This window comes from Hyperoodon ampullatus (genome assembly GCF_949752795.1).
Source record: "Hyperoodon ampullatus genome assembly, chromosome: 3".
Lineage (NCBI taxonomy): Eukaryota > Metazoa > Chordata > Mammalia > Artiodactyla > Ziphiidae > Hyperoodon > Hyperoodon ampullatus.
The window spans coordinates 104,591,886-104,607,250 of NC_136916.1; the positions used below are offsets into that span (position 1 = coordinate 104,591,886).

The 15,365-nt window shown below is 39.5% G+C and overlaps 1 protein-coding gene across 1 annotated transcript in view; it reads left to right on the forward strand.

The window, feature by feature from the left end:
- The window catches only part of RPGRIP1 (RPGR interacting protein 1), a gene marked incomplete at both ends in the record, with an annotated part of 102,945 nt that overhangs the window by 60,239 nt on the left and 27,341 nt on the right, over positions 1–15,365 (forward strand). Inside the window, one exon of the mRNA XM_079699150.1 lies at positions 6,545–6,642. Coding sequence (XP_079555276.1) covers positions 6,545–6,642 — 98 coding nt within the window. The remainder of the gene's footprint in view (positions 1–6,544; positions 6,643–15,365) is intronic.

The window sequence follows — 15,365 nt, forward strand, 5'->3', positions numbered from 1 at the left end:
ATAAACTTCCCTCTTAGAACTGCTTTTGCTGCATCCCATATGTTTTGGATCATCATGTTTTCATTTTCATTTGTCTCTAGGTACGTTTGATTTCCTCTTTGATTTCTTCAGTAATCCATTGGTTGTTTAGTAGCATATTGTTTAGTCACCATGTGTTTTGTTTTGTTTTGTTTCGCAGTTTTTCTCTTGTAGTTGATTTCTAATCTTGTAGCATTGTGGTCAGAAAAGATGCTTGATATGATTTCAATTTTCTTAAATTTACCAAGGCTTGTTTTGTGGCCTAGCATGTGATCTATGCTGGAGAATGTTCCACGTGCACTTGAAAAGAATGTGTATTCTCCTTTCAGACGGAATGCTCTCTGTATAAATTAAGTCCATTTTTTTCTAATGTGTTATTTAAGGCCTTTGTTTACTTACCGATTTTCTGTCTGGATGATCTGTCCATTGATGTAATTGGGTTTTAAAGTCCCCTACTATTATTGTGTTACTGTTGATTTCTCCTTTTATGACTGTTATTTCCCTTATATATTTAGGTGCTTTTGTGTTGGGTGCATATATATTTACAATTGTTCTTACCTCCTTTGTCATAGATTAATTGACCATAAGTGCATGGGTTTATTTCTGGACTTTCTGTCCTGTTCCACTGATGTCTATTTTTGTTTCTGTGACAGTACCATACTGTTTTCATTACTGTAGCTTTGTAGTATATTGTATCAATCCAATCTTCTTGGATTGATCCTTTGATCATTATGTAGTGTCTTTTTTTGTCTCTTGTAACAGTCCTTATTTTCAAGTCTATTTTGTTTGATATAAGTATTGTTACTCAAGTTTTCTTTTGATTTCCATTTGCAGGGTATACCTTTTTCCATCCCCTCACTTTCAGTCTGTGTGTGTCCTTAGATCTGAAGTGAATCTCTTGTTGGCAACATATATATGTGTTTTGTTTTTGTATCCATTCAGCCATTCTATGTCTTTTCTTTTTTAATATGTATTTATTTCTTTTATTTATTTGGCTGCTCTGAGTCTTAGTTGCAACATGCAGGATCTTCATTGCAGCACATAGGATCTTTAGTTGTGGCATGTGGGCTCTTAGTTGCAGCATGCGGGAGCTAGTTCCCTGACCAGGGATCGAACCCCCTGTGCATTGGGAGCACAGAGTCTTAACTACTGGACCACCAGGGAAGTCCCAGCCACTCTGTGTCTTTTTTTTTTTTACATCTTTATTGGAGTATAATTGCTTTACAATGATGTGTTAGTTTCTGCTTTATAACAGTGAATCGGTTATACATATACATATGTTCCCATATCTCCTCCCTCTTGCGTCTCCCTCCCTCTCACCCTCCCTATCCCACCCATCCAGGTGGTCATACTCTGTGTCTTTTGATTAGAGCATTTAGTCCATTACTTTTTAAGTAAGTATTGATAAGTACTTATTGCTATTATGTTCATTGTTTTGGGGTTGTTTTTGTAGGTCTTGTTTTCTTTCTTCTTTTGTTCTCTTGTGATTGAATGAATGTATTTAGTGTTATTTAGTATTTAGTGTTATGTTTGGATTCCTTTTTCTTTTTTGTACTTGTATTTATTATAGGTTTTTGATTTGTGGTTACCATAAGGTTTTTGTATAGCTATATATATATATATATATATATATATATATATATATATATGATTGTTTTAAGTTGCTGATCTCTTAATTTCAAATGCATTTTAACAATTCTGCATTTGTTCTCCTCTTATGATTACTGTTTCTGATATAATATTTTACATCTAATCATTTTGTGTATCCCTTAACTGCTTATTATGGATATAAATATGATTTTACTACTTTTGTCTTTTAACCTTTCTACTGGTTTTGTGCATGGATGATTTCCTACCTTTACTGTATGTTTGCCTTGACTGATGGATGAGATTTTTCATTTCATAATTTTCATGTTTGTAGTTGTGGTTTTTCTGTTTTGCTTAGAGAAGTTTTGTTTAACATTTCTTGTAAAGCTGGTTTAGTTGTGCTGAAGTCTTTTAGCTTTTGTTTGTCTGTAAAGCTTTTGATCTCCATCAAATCTGAATGAGAGCCTTGCTGGGTAGAACATTCTTGATTGTAGCTTTTTCCCTTTTGTCACTTTAAACATGACACTCCCTTCTGGCCTACAGAGTTTCTGCTGAAAAGTCAGCTGATAGCTTTATGGAAGTTCCTTTGTATGCCATTTGTTGCTTTTCCCTTGCTGGTTTTTTTTTTTTTTTTTTTTTTTGCAGTACGCGGGCCTCTCACTGTTGTGGCCTCTCCCGTTGTGGAGCACAGGCTCCTGACACGCAGGCTCAGTGGCCATGGCTCATGGGCCCAGCCGCTCTGCGGCATGTGGGATCTTCCCGGACCAGGGCACGAACCCATGTCCCCTGCATCGGCAGGCAGACTCTCAACCACTGCGCCACCAGGGAAGCCCTCCCTTGCTGTTTTTATATTCTCTCTTTATCTTAATTTTTTCTCATTCCATTATTTATTTATTTATTTATTTAATTTATTTATTTTTGGCTGAGTTGGGTCTTTGTTGCTGTGCACGGGCTTTCTTCTAGTTGTGGCGAGCAGGGGCTACTCTTTGTTGCGGTGCGCAGGCTTCTCACTGCGGTGGCTTCTCTTGTTGCAGAGCATAGGCTCTAGGCTCACAGGCTTCAGTAGTTGTGGCCCGTGGGCTCAGTAGTTGTGGCTCGCAGGCTCTAGAGCGCAGGCTCAGTAGTTGTGGCTCATGGGCTTAGTTGCTCCATGGCATGTGGGATCTTCCTGGACCAGGGCTCAAACCTGTGTCCCCTGCATTGGCAGGCGGATTCTTAACCACTGTGCCACCAGGGAAGCCCAATTTTTTCTCACTTTAATTACTATGTATCTTGGTTTGTTTCTCTTTGGATTCATCCTGTGTGGGACTGTCTATGTTTTCTGGCCTTGGGTGACTGTTTGCTTTTCCAGGCTAGGGAAGTTTTCAGCTATTATTACTTCAGATATGTTCTCTGCCCCTTTCTCAGTCTCTTTTCCTTCTGGACCCCTATCATGTGAATATTAGTGTGCTTGGTGTTGTCCCAGAGGTCTCTTAAACTGTCCTCATTTCTTTTCAATGTTTTTCTGTTCAATATCAGTGACTTCCACTACTATAGCTCACTGATTGATTCCTAGGTATCATTTAGTCTACTGTTGATCCTTCTAGTGTATTTTTCATTTTAGTTATTGTAGTCTTCATTTCTGTTGGGTTGTTCTTTATATTTTCTAACTCTTTGTTAAAAACTTCTAAGTTCTCACTCTGTGCATCCATCCTTCTCCTGAATTCTTTGATCATCTTATGAGCACTACTCTGAACTTTTTTTCATGTAGATTTCCAATGTCCACTTCATTTACTTCTTCTTCTGGGTTTTTATCTGGAACATGTTCCTCTGTCACCTCATTTTGCCTACATTGCTGTTTGATTTTTGTATTTCTTCTAGGTTGTTTACATTTCCTGACCTTGGAGAAATGGCCTTTTGTAGTACACGTCATATGCGTCCCAGCAGCATATTCCCCTCTTGTCACCCAAGCTATATGCTCTAGGTGTTCCCCCTATGAGAGCAGCATGGGTCCTTCTGTTGTGGCGGGCTGACTCTGTGGGCCATCTGGTGAACTTGTTTGGCCCCTGGTCTGGTTGCTTACCAGGCCCTGCCTTATGTGGAGGCTGCTGGCCACCAGTTGGCAAGACTGGGTCACAAGGCAGCTGACTGTGGAACCCCAGAAGTCCTCAGGGCTAGTGCCAGCTCATTGGTGAGCAGAATCAGGCTCCATAAGGCTCCAGGGCTATTGCATACCCACTGGTGGGTGAAGTCAGGTCCTGGGGTTAATGCCAGCTTACTGTCAGGCAGAGTCAGGTCCTGGAGTCTGGTTGCAGGGCCCAGGTGTTCCAGAGCTGGTGTTAGATCACTGGTGGAGTGGGCCAGTTTCTGACACATTTGTGGGATGTCCAGGGTGTGGGGTCCAGGGTGTCCTAAATCTTGTGCTGGCATGCTAATGGGCATGGCCAGGGCCCAGCCAGCCCCAGGTCAGGGTTTGGCCTGCTGGTGGATAGGCTGGGTTTGCAAGCTGTGTGATTGTGGTTTTCTTGTGTCTGATGTCTGCTCCCTGGTGGGTGAGGCTGGTCTAGATGCTAAAGCAGGTTCCCTGGAGGGCAGGGCCATGTCCAGAGGTGGCTGTGGGCTCATGGAGTCTTAAGGCAGCCTGTCTGCTGATAGGTGAGGCTGTGTCCCCATCCAGTTAGTCTCTTTGCCTGAAGCATCCTAGCACTGACACCTGCTGGCTGTTGGGCCAGCATTGGGGTGGGTCCTGGGGCTACTGCGCTAGAAGGAGGATTCCACAGTGGTGCTTGCCAGCAGCAGTGTCCATGTGGTAAAAGGAGCTCCCAAAAATGGCTGCTGCCAGTGTCTGTGTCCAGAGGGTGAGCTGCAGTTGCCTATTGTCTCTCTAAGAGATTCTTCAGGATCAGCAGGTGGGACTAATCCAAGCTCCTATCAATTTACTGCTTCTTCTCTGGGTCCTGCAGCATATGAGATTTTGTGTGCACTCTTTAAGAGTGAAGTCTCTATTTTCCCCAGCCCCCTGGGATTCCTGAAAGTAAGCCCAGCTGGCCTTCAAAGCCAAATGCTCTGGGGGTTCATCTTCCCAGTGCTGGTCCCCCAGGCTGAGGAGCCCAATATGGGTCTAAGATCTCTCACTTCTCTGGGAGAACCTCTGCAACTGTCATTATTCTCCAGTTTGTGGGTCACCCACCAGGGCTTATGGGACTTGGCTATATCACAAGTCCACCCCCCACCCATCTCTTTGTGGTTCCTTCTTTATGGCTTTATAGAAGTTCTCTTCTGGAAGGTTCTGGTCATTTTCATCAATAGTTGTTCTGCAAATAGTTGTGATTTAGGTGTGCTCGTGAGAGAAGATGAGCTCAAGGTCTTTCTATTCCGCCATCTTGGTCAATCTCCTACAGTGATTTTTTCAAAGCCTCACACAGAAACTTCAGTACAGTAATTCCTATGTGAGTCAGCCCCAGATTCAAGTGTGTTAGGCTTGATTTTTGTTAGAGAAGCTTTGAGAGACAATTGCAGCCATCATTAGTTATACTGCAGCACTGTAACACTGGGGTCTATAGTTTACACTGGGGGTAACTAAAGCCCTCACACAGAAGTTTCATCCTGTTATCCCTGAGGACATTTCTTTGCCAAGAACAAGTATGTTAGCCTTTGGTTAATGATCAAAGCAGAAAAGAGATCCTTGCAATAGGTTTCTTTAAGGTGACAACTTTTCAATGTCAGCCTCTGGAGGAAGCACTTTAGGTGTCTGGAGAGGGTGTGGAGGAAAGGGAACCATGTTACACTGTTGATGGGAGTGTAAATTGGTGCAGCCACTATGGAAAACAGTATGGAGGTTCCTCAAAAAACTAAAAATAGAGTTGCCACATGATCCAGCAGTCCTACTCCTGGGTACATATCCAGACAAAACTATAATTCAGAAAGATACATGCACCCCAATGTTCATTGCAGCACTATTCACAATAGCCAAGACATGGAAGCAACCTAAATATCCATCGATGGATGAGTGGATAAAGAAGATGTGGTATATGTATACAATGGAATATTACTCAGCCATAAAAAAGGATGAAATAATGCCATTTGCAACAACATGGGTGGACCTAGAGATTATCATACTAAGTGAAGTAAGGCAGACAGAGAAAGACAAATATCATATGATATCGCTTATATAAGCGATATACTAAAAAAGTATACAAATGAACTTATTTACAAGACAGAAACAGACTCACAGACTTAGAAAACAAATTTATGGTTACCGAAGGGGAAAGGTGAGGGGTAGATAAATTAGGAGTTTGGGATTAACATATACACACTACTACATATAAAATAGGTAATCAATAAAGACCTACTGTAGAGCACAGAGAACTCTACTCAATACTCTGTAATAACCTATATGGGAAAAGGATCTGAAAAAGAATAGATATATGTATATGTATAACTAAATCACTTTGCTGTGCACCTGAAACTAACACAACATTGTAAATCAACTATAATATAAAATAAAAATCTAAAAATAAATATATATATAAAAACATAAAAATACCTACCTTAAAAAAGTATTAGGAGTATCAAGATCACATTGTACGAAAGAGAGCATGTGGGATGAGAGATATTGTTTGATGCTGTCTTTGTAAAATACAGTCAGCTACACCCTGACTGCACTGTTTTTCCTTGGCTTGGTCATTTTCTCCAGCCCCTAAAAGGACAAAACTTTCTTTCCACCTCCCTACCTTCTTTCCTTCCCTTTCTTTTTTCAGAAGTGAACCCTGTGTATTTGGCAAGCTTCTGAATAAGTGAAACTTTAAAAAAGAAGGTTTGTTTCTAGTGATTACAGCCAAAATTTAGGTACTCAGAACTAGTAACTAAACAGAAGATTGAAGATGTAGGTACTGGGTCTTTTCTGGGCTAGACAGGTTACTCCAAAACAGTTCTGTAACTCTAGTCTCTTCTCTGGCAGATAAAGAATCCTGTGAACAAGCTTCTGAAGTCAGTGAAGCACAAACTACAGATAGTGATGAGATAGTAACACCTGTATCTCAGAAATGTCCTAAGGCAGTAAGTATACCGGGGTAATCATTGTGCGTGAGCCAAAATTGTAAGTAATGACAGTGTGCTTAATGGCCATGTGTGTGACATTCAAATCCAGTTTTATTTAATGAACCAGATGGGAAATTCAAGTTATTTAATTAAATTTATGTTGCAAGTGAATGGAAGTCTGTTCATACAGGCAGATGAAAGGATCATTTTCTTGATTTGGTATAAATAAGGACTGACTTCAACACTTCTCTCTCCCATTTGGATCCCTTGCCTGCCTCCTTCATTGTATATGGTGATTCACCCCAGCCTAAGTCATGCCCCTTTCTTTAAATCTACCTAAAGAGGTTTACTTTGGGAGGTGGAGGCTGGAAGGATTCTTTGTGGGAGGGCTCAAAGAGATCATTCAGTTTCTGAAGGTTTTTACTCAACCTTTAAAACCTGTAATTACAATTATTTATTAAACATTTTGACCTCAGATCTGTTTTGGAACTAATTGAGGATACCCCCCCCACACACACACAAATTTATGAATAAATATCCACAAATATATTCACAATCATTGTATTGGAATATTGTGGGGTTTTAAATGAGGTAGAAAATGATCACCTTCGAGCTGCAAGAATGCTCCCTGGTACATTTGTAGGCACTCAATAAATATTTGTTGAATGAGTGGCTGAATGAAAGATTAAAATCTAACTGAGGATTATGAGCTTAATTAGAAATAGTAAAGAAAAGCATAAAGCTTATTTTCTGAACTTTTATCTGTTATATCTTTTTTAGACATTATGTAATTAATATCTTGAGAAATGTTTGTAAGACAGCTCAGAGCCATAGAATTAGAACTAGACAGTAACACCTTAGAGATCATAAAGGTGAAGAAAACCAAGTGATATGTCCAGCATTGTAGCAGTAGTTACTGAAAGAACTGGAACTTGAGTTAAGGTTTCTAAACCGTGCACATCTCAGATCAACCCAAAAAGCAGTCAGCTGGTCAGCAAATTTTGGAACTACAAGTCAGACAGATGACGTTAAAAATATTACCCTAAATTAAAGGCTCTTAAATAAGATCTCCTATTAGAAAAGTTTTGTGTGCCTAAAAATGTTGCCGGATAAACTAAATATGAAAATTGATCCCATTTAGTAAAAATTAGTGTTGTTATCAAATTAAACTTACAACACAGACACACATATACTTACTTGATAGCAGAAAAGCTTTATCAAAAGTCCAGACTCTTGTTCAACTTGTCCAAAAGAATTTGGGCAAGGAACACAGAATACAAAGGAGAAAAAAACACACAGGCTGAGGAGCAAAGAGAACAAAGAAGCAGGGGAATTTCCTGGCAGTCCAGTGGTTAGGACTTGGCACTTTCACTGCCATGGCCGGATTCAATCCCTGGTCAGGGAACTAAGATGGCGCAAGCTGTGTGGCACGGCCAAAATAAATAAATAAAAAAAATTTTTTTAAAAGCAGTTTATTGAGGCTGAAGTGAAAGTTACACACTCAAAGAAGAGTGCAGGCATCCTCACAAGTGCGGAGCATACCACAAGGTTTTTTAATCCCCCTTTTATCTTATTTTTTTAGCCCTTTGAATGGGCGGGGGTCTTTCTGATTAGGGGCGGAATATTCGTTGAGAGGATGGTTGAGGTGTGGCCTAGATTGCACCAGGTTGCATCAGCTCCCAGTCTTACGCCTTTGTCTCCTGGAGCCACTGTACATGTGCTCTAAGAACTGTTTTCCCTTAAATTTTCCCTTACTGGTCAACCACACGGGAAGGTCATACAGGGTCATTGGCAATCTGTGCATTTTTATTGGGCATGCGCCATGGTTTTCATGGTCAGTGTTTCTTGTTCAGATGCTACAAAGTTTCTGTTTTAGATGCCATTTCTCCATGTGTCATGGTCTCATTAAGTGCAAAACAAGGAGGTGTATAGGCTGTCCTTGGGCCCAGCCCTGTCTTTCCTGCCTCATACTCAATCCTTTTTGTATTTCAAAATAGCTGGGCATGAAAGATGGAAGGAGTTGAAGGTCCAGAGGCAGTACGTGAGCTCTGTGCCTTTTGTGCCTGGAGTCAGCCAGGGTAAAGGAGGAGGCAAGAGAGTGTAGTGTTTAGGAGCATGGAACTGTGTTTCAGACAGAAGTGGTTTAGATCCAGTCTCTGCTATTAATATCTATGCCGCTTTGGGGAAGTTATTGAACCTCTATTAGACTCTGTTTCCTCATCTGTCAAGTGGTGATATTTTTTTTCTTGAAGTATAGTTTATTTACAATGCTTCAGGTGTACAGCAAAGTGATTCAGTTATATATATTCGTTTTTCAGATTCTTTTCTATTAGAGGTTATTATAAGATATTGAATATAGTTCCCTGTGCTATGCAGTAGGTCCTTATTGTTCATCTATCTTATATATAGTAGTTTGTATCTGCTAATCCCATACTCCTTAATTTATCCCTCCCCCGCTTTCCCCTTTGGTAACCCTAGGTTTGTTTTCTATGTCTGTGAGTCTGTTTCTGCTTTGTAAATAAGTTCATTTGTATCATATTTTAGATTCCATATATGTGATACCATATGATATTTGTATGTCTGTCTGACTTCATTTAGTATGATAATCTCTAGATTCATCCATATTGCTGCAAATGGCATTATTTCATTCTTTTTATGGCTAATATTCCATTGTGCACATATACGACATCTTCTTTATCTATTCATCTATCGATGGACATTTAGGTTGCTTCCATGTCTTGGCTACTGTAAATAGTGGTGCTGTGAACATTGAGGTTGTAAAGTGGTAATATTAAGTATGCCCACCTTATAGCCATGTGGCAAGATTTAAATAAGGTAATGTGTGATAAAGGTTTAATACAGTACTTGAGACAAATTAAGCACCAGATTATAGTGATGATGATGTTGATGGTGGCAGCAGTCTGTCTTCTCTGAAATACGCTAGTTCTTTTTTTTTAATTTTTTAATATTTTTGGCTGCATTGGGTCTTCATTGCTGTGCACAGGCTTTCTCTAGTGGCAAGTGGGGGCTACTCTTCGTTGTGGTGCATGGGCTTCTCATTGCGGTGGCTTCTCTTGTTGTGGAGCATGGGCCCCAGGGCGCTCGGGCTTCAGTAGTTGTGGCACACAGACTCAGTAGTTGTGGCTCGCGGGCTCTAGAGTGCAGGCTCAGTAGTTGTGGAGCACGGGCTTAGTTGCTCCGTGGCATGTGGGATCTTCCCGGACCAGGGCTTGAACCCCTGTCTCCTGCATTGGCAGGTGGATTCTTAACCACTGCACCACCAGGGAAGCCCATGAAATATGCTAGTTCTTAAATGCAAGCTTCTATGATCTGGTAGTGGCTCCTACAAGGAAGGACTAGGCCCTAAGGGGAGAGGATTGAGGCAGAGGGGTGTCATTTCCCTTCCACCTGCCAGGTCAATTGAATAGGTTGAACAGTATGACTTAAGGAAGACCTTTACGAAATGTCTTTCTCTTGTACTGCTAAAAAAGTAAAACAATCATAGTACATTTGGGTCTTTAACTTCCTGTCTTTTAGTCCAGAATTAGAACAGTTCCTGTATCATGGGATATGTATAGGACTGTTCCGCAGGAGGCTCTGTTAATTAGCACAAGGTTCCTAAAGGCCTTCTGTACTTATCTTCCAAGAATCCCCAGAAAATGATCTCAACCCAAACCATATGGTTTCCTCCAGATGAAGTTCAATTCCTGGTCTCAGGAATCAATCTCCAATTCTGAGTGGACCATGTAACTTTTCCCTCCCCCTTCTTAGCAGCTCCTAATGAGAAGGGAGCAATCATTTCCATTGCTTTGTGGCCTCAGGTTACTGTCTTTTAGCCGTAGTGTATATCAAGGACCTCAAAGTTTATTCTTTTTTCTTTTTTTTTTTTTTTTGTTTTCAGTACTTTGTTTTTATTTTTTTTTATTTTTTTTTTATTTTTTTTTATTAGTTTCTGCTTTATAACAAAGTGAATCAGTCATACATACACATCTGTTCCCACATCCCTTCCCTATTGCGTCTCCCTCCCTCCCACCCTCCCTATCCCACCCCTCCAGGCGGTCACAAAGCACCGAGCTGATCTCCCTGTGCTCTGCGGCTGCTTCCCACTATCTATCTACCTTACGTTTGGTAGTGTATATATGTCCATGCCTCTCTTTCGCTTTGCCACAGCTTACCCTTCACCCTCCCCATATCCTCAAGTCCGTTCTCAAGTAGGTCTGTGTCTTTATTCCCGTTTTACCCCTAGGTTCTTCATGACATTTTTTTTTTTTAATTCCATATATATGTGTTAGCATACGGTATTTGTCTTTCTCTTTCTGACTTACTTCACTCTGTATGACAGACTCTAGGTCTATCCACCTCATTACAGATAGCTCAGTTTCGTTTATTTTTATGGCTGAGTAATATTCCATTGTATATATGTGCCACATCTTCTTTATCCATTCATCCGATGATGGACACTTAGGTTGTTTCCAGCTCCGGGCTATTGTGAATAGAGCTGCAATGAACATTTTGGTACATGTCTCTTTTTGAATTATGGTTTTCTCAGGGTATATGCCTAGTAGTGGGATTGCTGGGTCATATGGAAGTTCTATTTTTAGTTTTTTAAGGAACCTCCATACTGTTCTCCATAGTGGCTGTACCAATTCACATTCCCACCAGCAGTGCAAGAGTGTTCCCTTTTCTCCACACCCTCTCCAGCATTTATTGTTTCTAGATTTCTTGATGATGGCCATTCTGACTGGTGTGAGATGATATCTCATTGTAGTTTTGATTTGCATTTCTCTAATGATTAATGATGTTGAGCATTCTTTCATGTGTTTGTTGGCAGTCTGTATATCTTCTTTGGAGAAATGCCTATTTAAGTCTTCTGCCCATTTTTGGATTGGGTTGTTTGTTTTTTTGCTATTGAGCTGCATGAGCTGTTTATAAATTTTGGAGATTAATCCTTTGTCAGTTGCTTCATTTGCAAATATTTTCTCCCATTCTGAGGGTTGTCTTTTGGTCTTGTTTATGGTTTCCTTTGCTGTGCAAAAGCTTTGAAGTTTCATTAGGTCCCATTTGTTTATCTTTGTTTTTAGTTCCATTTCTCTAGGAGGTGGGTCCAAAAGGATCTTGCTGTGATTTATGTCATAGAGTGTTCTACCTATGTTTTCCTCTAAGAGTTTGATAGTTTCTGGCCTTACATTTAGGTCTTTAATCCATTTTGAGCTTATTTTTGTGTATGGTGTTAGGGAATGATCTAATCTCATCCTTTTACATGTCCCTGTCCAGTTTTCCCAGCACCACTTATTGAAGAGGCTGTCCTTTCTCCACTGTACATTCCTGCCTCCTTTATCAAAGATAAGTTGGCCATATGTGCGTGGGTTTATCTCTGGGCTTTCTATCCTGATCCACTGATCTATCTTTCTGTTTTTATGCCAGTACCACACTGCCTTAATTACTGTAGCTTTGTAGTATAGTCTGAAGTCAGGGAGCCTGATTCCTCCAGCTCCGTTTTTCGTTCTCAAGATTGCTTTGGCTATTCGGGGTCTTTTGTTTTTCCAAACAAATTTTGAAATTTTTTGTTCTAGTTCTGTGAAAAATGCCAGTGGTAGTTTGATAGGGATTGCATTGAATCTGTAGATTGCTTTGCGTAGTAGACTCATTTTCACAATATTGATTCTTCCAATCCAGGAGCATGGTATATCTCTCCATCTATTTGTATCCTCTTTAATTTCTTTCATCAGTGTCTTATAATTTTCTGCATACAGGTCTTTTGTCTCCTTAGGTAGGTTTATTCCTAGATATTTTATTCTTTTTGTTGCAATGGTAAATGGGAGTGTTTTCTTGATTTCATTTTCAGATTTTTCATCATTAGTGTACAGGAATGCCAGAGATTTCTGTGCATTAATTTTGTATCCTGCTACTTTACCAAATTCATTGATTAGCTCTAGTAGTTTTTCGGTAGCATCTTTAGGATTCTCTATGTATAGTATCATGTCATCTGCAAACAGTGACAGCTTTACTTCTTCTTTTCCAATTTGGATTCCTTTTATTTCCTTTTCTTCTCTGATTGCTGTGGCTAAAACTTCCAAAACTAGGTTGAATAAGAGTGGTGAGAGTGGGCAGCCTTGTCTTGTTCCTGATCTTAGTGGAAATGGTTTCAGTTTTTCACCATTGAGGACAATGTTGGCTGTGGGTTTGTCATATATGGCCTTTATTATGTTGAGGAAAGTTCCCTCTATGCCTACTTTCTGCAGGGTTTTTATCATAAATGGGTGTTGAATTTTGTCGAAAGCTTTCTCTGCATCTATTGAGATGATCATATGGTTTTCCTCCTTCAACTTGTTAATATGGTGTATCACATTGATTGATTTGCGTATATTGAAGAATCCTCGCATTCCTGGAATAAACCCCACTTGATCATGGTGTATGATCCTTTTAATGTGCTGTTGGATTCTGTTTGCTAGTAGTTTGTTGAGGATTTTTGCATCTATGTTCATCAGTGATATTGGCCTGTAGTTTTCTTTCTTTGTGACATCCTTGCCTGGTTTTGGTATCAAGGTGATGGTGGCCTCGTAGAATGAGTTTGGGAGTGTTCCTTCCTCTGATATTGTTTGGAAGAGTTTGAGAAGGATGGGTGTTAGCTCTTCTCTAAATGTTTGATAGAATTCGCCTGTGAAGCCATCTGGTCCTGGGCTTTTGTTTGATGGAAGATTTTTAATCACAGTTTCAATTTCAGTGCTTGTGATTGGTCTATTCATATTTTCTATTTCTTCCTGAGTCAGTCTTGGTAGGTTGTGCATTTCTAAGAATTTGTCCATTTCTTCCAGGTTGTCCATTTTATTGGCATAGAGTTGCTTATAGTAATCTCTCATGATCTTTTGTATTTCTGCAGTGTCAGTTGTTACTTCTCCTTTTTCATTTCTAATTCTATTGATTTGAGTCTTCTCCCTTCTTTTCTTGATGAGTCTGGCTAATGGTTTGTCAATTTTGTTTATCTTCTCAAAGAACCAGCTTTTAGTTTTATTGATCTTTGCTATTGTTTCCTTCATTTCTTTTTCATTTATTTCTGATCTGATCTTTATGATTTCTTTCCTTCTGCTAACTTTGGGGGTTTTTTGTTCTTCTTTCTCTAATTGCTTTAGGTGCAGGGTCAGGTTGTTTACTCGAAATGTTTCCTGTTTCTTAAGGTGGGATTGTATTGCTATAAACTTCCCCCTTAGAACTGCTTTTGCTGCGTCCCATAGGTTTTGGGTCGTCGTGTCTCCATTGTCATTTGTTTCTAGGTATTTTTTAATTTCCTCTTTGATTTCTTCAGTGATCACTTCGTTATTGAGTAGTGTATTGTTTAGCCTCCATGTGTTTGTATTTTTTACAGATCTTTTCCTGTAATTGATGTCTAGTCTCATAGCATTGTGGTCGGAAAAGATACTTGATACAATTTCAATTTTCTTAAATTTACCAAGGCTTGATTTGTGACCCAAGATATGATCTATCCTGGAAAATGTTCCATGAGCACTTGAGAAAAATGTGTATTCTGTTGTTTTTGGATGGAATGTCCTATAAATATCAACTAAGTCCATCTTGTTTAATGTATCATTTAAAGCTTGTGTTTCCTTATTTATTTTCATTTTGGATGATCTGTCCATTGGTGAAAGTGGGGTGTTAAAGTCCCCTACTATGATTGTGTTACTGTCGATTTCCCCTTTTATGGCTGTTAGTATTTGCCTTATGTATTGAGGTGCACCTATGTTGGGTGCATAAATATTTACAATTGTTATATCTTCTTCTTGGATCGATCCCTTTATCGTTATGTAGTGTCCTTCTTTGTCTCTTCTAATAGTCTTTATTTTAAAGTCTATTTTGTCTAATATAAGAATTGCTACTCCAGCTTTCTTTTGATTTCCATTTGCATGGAATATCTTTTTCCATCCCCTTACTTTCAATCTGTATGTGTCTCTAGGTCTGAAGTGGGTCTCTTGTAGACAGCATATATATGGGTCTTGTTTTTGTATCCATTCAGCCACTCTGTGTCTTTTGGTGGGAGCATTTAGTCCATTTACATTTAAGGTAATTATTGATATGTATGTTTCTATTCCCATTTCCTTAATTGCTTTGGGTTCGTTATTGTAGGTATATTCCTTCTGTTGTGTTTCTTGCCTAGAGAAGTTCCTTTAGCATTTGTTGTAAAGCTGGTTTGGTGGTGCTGAACTCTCTCAGCTTTTGCTTGTCTGCAAACGTTTTAATTTCTCCATCAAATCTGAATGAGATCCTTGCTGGGTAGAGTAATCTTGGTTGCAGGTTTCTCTCCTTCATCACTTTAATTATGTCCTGCCACTCCCTTCTGGCTTGTAGAGTTTCTGCTGAGAGATCAGCTGTTAACCTGATGGGGATTCCCTTGTGTGTTATTTGTTGTTTTTCCCTTGCTGCTTTTAATATGATTTCTTTGTGTTTAATTTTTGACAGTTTGATTAATATGTGTCTTGGCGTATTTCTCCTTGGATTTATTCTGTATGGGACTCTCTGTGCCTCCTGGACTTGAGTAACTATTTCCTTTCCCATATTAGGGAAGTTTTCAACTATAATCTCTTCAAATATTTTCTCAGTCCCTTTCTTTTTCTCTTCTTCTTCTGGAACCCCTATAATTCGAATGTTGCTGCGTTTAATGTTGTCCCAGAGGTCTCTGAGACTGTCCTCTATTCTTTTCATTCTTTTTTCTTTATTTTGCTCTGCATCAGTTATTTCCACTATTTTAT